The sequence below is a fragment of the Engraulis encrasicolus genome, chromosome 13 (assembly GCF_034702125.1).
Source record: "Engraulis encrasicolus isolate BLACKSEA-1 chromosome 13, IST_EnEncr_1.0, whole genome shotgun sequence".
Classification (NCBI taxonomy): domain Eukaryota; kingdom Metazoa; phylum Chordata; class Actinopteri; order Clupeiformes; family Engraulidae; genus Engraulis; species Engraulis encrasicolus.
The window spans coordinates 50,803,197-50,808,196 of NC_085869.1; the positions used below are offsets into that span (position 1 = coordinate 50,803,197).

The 5,000-nt window shown below is 41.1% G+C and overlaps 1 protein-coding gene across 1 annotated transcript in view; it reads right to left on the reverse strand.

Annotated features, from left to right (window-relative positions):
• The window catches only part of myo16 (myosin XVI), a 359,077-nt gene that overhangs the window by 166,671 nt on the left and 187,406 nt on the right, over positions 1-5,000 (reverse strand). The window contains exon 13 of the mRNA XM_063214214.1: positions 391-518. Within this exon, the coding sequence (XP_063070284.1) occupies positions 391-518 (128 nt within the window). The remainder of the gene's footprint in view (positions 1-390; positions 519-5,000) is intronic.

The window sequence follows — 5,000 nt, forward strand, 5'->3', positions numbered from 1 at the left end:
GTATTATTTTTCAGGGTATTGGTTACAGTCCCTGCAGCAATGTGGGGTTAGGTGCCTTGCTCAAGGGCACTTCAGCCATGGATGGAGATGTAGGGAGAGGTCAGGGGGGATTCGAACCCGCAACCCCTAGATTGAAAGACCAACTCTCTAACCCCTAGGCCACGGCTACCCACATTGTTATTACAATGCAGAATACATTCTTTTGAAGATTGAGTAGGATTGTGTGTAAGCATGGACTGATATAGAATGTGAATTAACTATCCATTTTAGCCAGAGTTGTATGAAGCCCGAAAGTGAATCGCAGGAAATACATGATGTGGGAAAGAGGAAAGGGTGAAAGGGAGGATGATGATTGGATGACTAATTTGATTGACAGGCATGTGGTGGTACCTGATGATGAAGCACTGTGGGCGTCGCTCCTGCAGCATCATGTGATAGGCCCTCTCAGCGGAGGAGAAGATGTGGGGCGGGAGAGACGAACAGAGACGGCCCGTGGAGCTCAGGTACAGCTGACTCACCTGAGAGAGAGAGAGAGAGAGAGAGAGAGAGAGAGAGAGAGAGAGAGAGAGAGAGAGAGAGGGAGGTGAAGAGACTATTATTAGGAAATATTTTTTAAAAGCACGCACGCACGCACACACACACACACACACACAGAGGTTCCTTCCAACTTTCCCTCCTTGGGAGATGTGTGACACGCACGCATACGCATACGCATACACAGACACAGACACAGACACAGACACACGCACACGCACACACACGAACACGCCAGTGGTGGACGAAGTACACCAGTTATGTACTTGAGTAAAAGTACAGTTAGGCCACACCAATTTAATTTGTTGGTTCTCGGATTCGCCGCTTGTATTTTGTATCAAAATGAAAAAAAAAAAAAAACAGTTTCAATACCCCAAAAAATGAAATCGCTTAAAAAAACCCGAAGACTGCATGTTTTCATGAACGGAGAGGTGTCTCTTTAGTAGTTGGAGGTCATGTGACGTAGAGAACCAATAAAACCACTCCTTTCAACATGCCGATTACGAGTAGCGAATCAGGAAACGCGTTACATTCAAATGGTTTTACAGACAAACATGCAATGGCAAGTTGAAGCCCCTGTGGGTTAGCAGTATCAGCGGTGAAACACAGTATGGCTCTTAGTGGAATTAGTGGAGTGGGATAGCAGTTTAAAAAAAGTAAAACAACAACTATGGTCCCGCTTGGAGGAAGCAACCTCCCGGGTTACCCGTAGCAATTTCTCCCCCTTCCTCGTTCACAGGCAGCCCGACGTTTCAGAATAGAATGTTCGACTTCGCTCAACTATCCGAGTTCACATGTGCCAGCGAGTTTTGTGTTCTCAACCAGGCGAGTTTTGCAACGGAGGAGAGAGTTACTATCACGGTAAAAACAGCAAAATGACTTGAGGATATTTTAAACACGAGAGAGTCACAATCACGGGGGAAAACTAAATGGCTTGAGCGGATATTAAACATTGCCACACAAAAACGCAGACGGGTGCGGATAATTGCCCGTTTCAGCCGTGTGCAGAGCTGGCCAAACAACAGGTGACGCGCTAGTCTGTCGGGACTTCTGTGAGAGTTTTTAGATAGCGACTAGGGCAGGCTACATACTGCCTATCAGTCGGCAAGGCATCGTTCATGCACCCCGAGACAGCACGAGAGAGAGAGAGAGAGAGAGAGAGACTGAGCGAGCGAGCGCACTAGTGCTGTCGTGTCTGTTCGTAGCGCTTGCTAAGAAACCACACTCATGCAGAGCGCTCAAAAACGGGGAAATAGACAAAACCCAATTCACCTCAGATTCCACTGTAAACATAGGCTAGGTTATTTGTGCCTAATGATTTTAAAAATTATGACATTTTTAGCAGGGTTTGTTTTACAAAAAATCCATCCATCCATCCATCCATCCATCTATCTTCATATTGTAACTCTGTACTTGTGCCGTGTGCGTAGCCTTATTGCAGAAAAGGCTGGTATGTTGATCTTACTAGTCAAACACATACTGCCTAAAAGGCTACTAATTTGGTCTTTTCTACCAGCCAAACTGCTTGTAGTCAAGATGTGTTAGTTAGGTAGCCTACTGTCATGTCTTTTATAAAGAGCACATTTGGAAGACTAGTCTATAGCACATGAAATGCTCCAGGTCTTTTAAAATATAGCAACAATATAATAATAATAATAATTATTATTATTATTATTGTTGTTGTTGTTGCTATTATTATTGCTATTGTTATTATTTTAATTATTATTTTTTAAAGCTGAGCTGCGTGTGTGTATGGGGTGGTGAAAACATTTGGGTGCACATACATTTTGTGCTGGTGCACCTAAAAAAAAATTTAGGCGCACCAGTGCAACCAGTGCAAAAACTTAGTCTGGAGCCCTGAAGTGCCAAGAAAAAGTCAAGAATCTGAATCAGATTGGACTGTTTGTTTTGTTAAAATTTAATTACTGTAACTTTTTCTGTTACTAGTAGTATTTTGTGCACATTCTGTACTCAAAGAAGAGTGAGATTACATTATTTTTGGTCTTTTATTTTATTGATTTTGGGACTTGTGCTTGTTGGTCACTGTTGTAAGTGGTCTAACATTCTAAAGTTGTACTTTTATAGCTTGTAATTCCATTGATATGGTCACAATGCTGTATTTGCTGTCTTGTTCAATGAAGACTGCGATTTCAGACTGTTGAATCATCTCAGTTTATTCAAACCAGATTAATATAATAATTGCCCTATGAGCTAATTTTGTGCCTGGTCTATTTGGCTGCCTTAATTCCCTTCTACACTGTCCTTCTCCATGTCCAGGTGTTTGCCTGTCTTGCACCTTCCTTTGGAGGTCCATGTGAGGCTGATATACAGGTGGTATAACATAACAGTCCCCTTATTACATCCGTGGCATTACCACACGACTAATTTTTTTTTTTTTTTTTTTTTCGCCCTCTCGCTTCAACTTTTTCCTGAAAAAACCCGAGAACCAACAAATTAAATTGGTGTGGCCTTACCTTGCATTGAAAACTACTCAAGTAAAAGTGAAAGTATTCACCTCACTTTTTTACTTGAGTAGAAGTACAAAAGTATCTGCCGTCAAAAATACTTAAGTACTAAAAGTAAAAAGTAAAAACTTAAAAATGAAGCCTTTGGTGCAATTTTAATATTTAAGTGTTGTAGGCCTAGTTTGGTCATATCTAATTAAATATCCCCTGATTTGCATAGGCTATACCAACATGTTAGAACTAGGCCATAACAGGCCTCAGAAACACTGTGGAGAAAGTCCATGGATGTTATAGCATCAGAAGTTCATTTTCACCTCTCTAACCATTTACTACTGACCCTAACATGCCCAAAATAACACATGAAAGGGTCTTTAATATTAAGAATGATTAGGCTGAAATTGATTATATGCCTATTAGAACAACTACTACAATACCCCCACCCCAGCCGTAGGCCTACAGTCCAGTATAGGCCTACTTATTTGTGACAGCAAGGAGTTAGAGTAGTAGCCAATAAAGTGCTTTATGTTTAATTTTTGTTATAATTATGGTTTTGGTAGACCTCTTCTTCTTCTTCTTCTTCTTCTTCTTCTTCTTCTTCTTCTTCTTCTTCTTCTTCTTCTTCTTCTTCTTCTTCTTCTTCTTCTTCTTCTTATTATTATTATTATTATTATTATTATTATTATTATGTAGTGTTTGGTTATGTTAAGGTTGGCTTAGGCCTATGTATGGACAAACAGACTTCTTGCGATTCTAAGCCACCTTTAAAGATAGGAACATCTTCATATACTTGTAATGGTCTCTATTTGCTAGATGCCAATGATTTGCAATAGCCTACTTGATACAACTTAATTGGAACACTTATCTGTCTGATCATGAAAAAGCCTTTTGTGCTTGTGCACATCACTGGGCCAATATTTAGCCAAAGTCCACTTTTTTTCTCTTTTTAAAAAAAACTTTCTTACTCTTGTTTTTTACAACCTCACTTTGGTGGTATTGCCAGTGCTTTTCATATCCACTGTAGCCTACAGAGCTGCACATGTTGCATGTAGCCTCACTTTGCAACATATGGTGGGCATGGCAATCCTCATGTAAAGATACAAACCCTTTACACAAGCCTCTTTTCCATAAAGTTGAAGCAAATCATTTTTTTTTGGTGACAGGGGAGTCTATTAGACACGTAATTGATATCCCAAACTACTTCAGAAAATACTGCAATGTATTGAGGGGAAAGAATGCTATCACGGAGTTGTGCGCCTGGACCTGGATGGTTTAGAATAAGCAGCATGTTTGGGCATGTGTACTTGACTCAAGAAATCAACACGCTACAAAAGCGGCAATTATGTGCCGTAAGCACCGTAAGTCAAATAAGCAGTAGGGCCAACATTAAGTATCAATTCGCTGATTATTCAGTTCAAACGCGAAACCTATCTGACACATTTCGTCTTTGTCAGGCGAGTGCAGCCTACGAGCTAAACCTCTCCCCCCTCACACAACGAATACGACGCTACACTCTAACAACGTTATTGTCGCCTGCTTTATTGTTTTGCTGTGCTTTCCGCGTGTTACTACAAAGTACCGTTTCTTCTTATTTCAATTCGTCTCGCAAGGCGCAACAGTGGACACATCAGTGGTCTTGCTCTGCTCGTTTTCCTTCTGAAACTAATTCTGTAGGCCTACAGTAGAGCTTGTTGTCACGTGACACATTACAACCAATCACAATGCCGAATCTCTGAGTCTGCCAATCGGATTCAGTTTCACTTTCTTCACACAAGCGTGAAATCTCAGATTTCATTTGACCAGGGCATTAAGGCCCGGGATCCACTATAGCGTTACGTTAACGCAGCTCGACGTATTGGATACCCCAGTGTCGACGCACTGCTACTACAGCTCGCGTGGCCCGGGAGTTATATACAGGAAGTATATCAATCTACATTTCTAGCCGTTTTTATCCATATAGCAAACCAACTGCCCCTAAATTACAGTTCAAAATACTCTTACCGA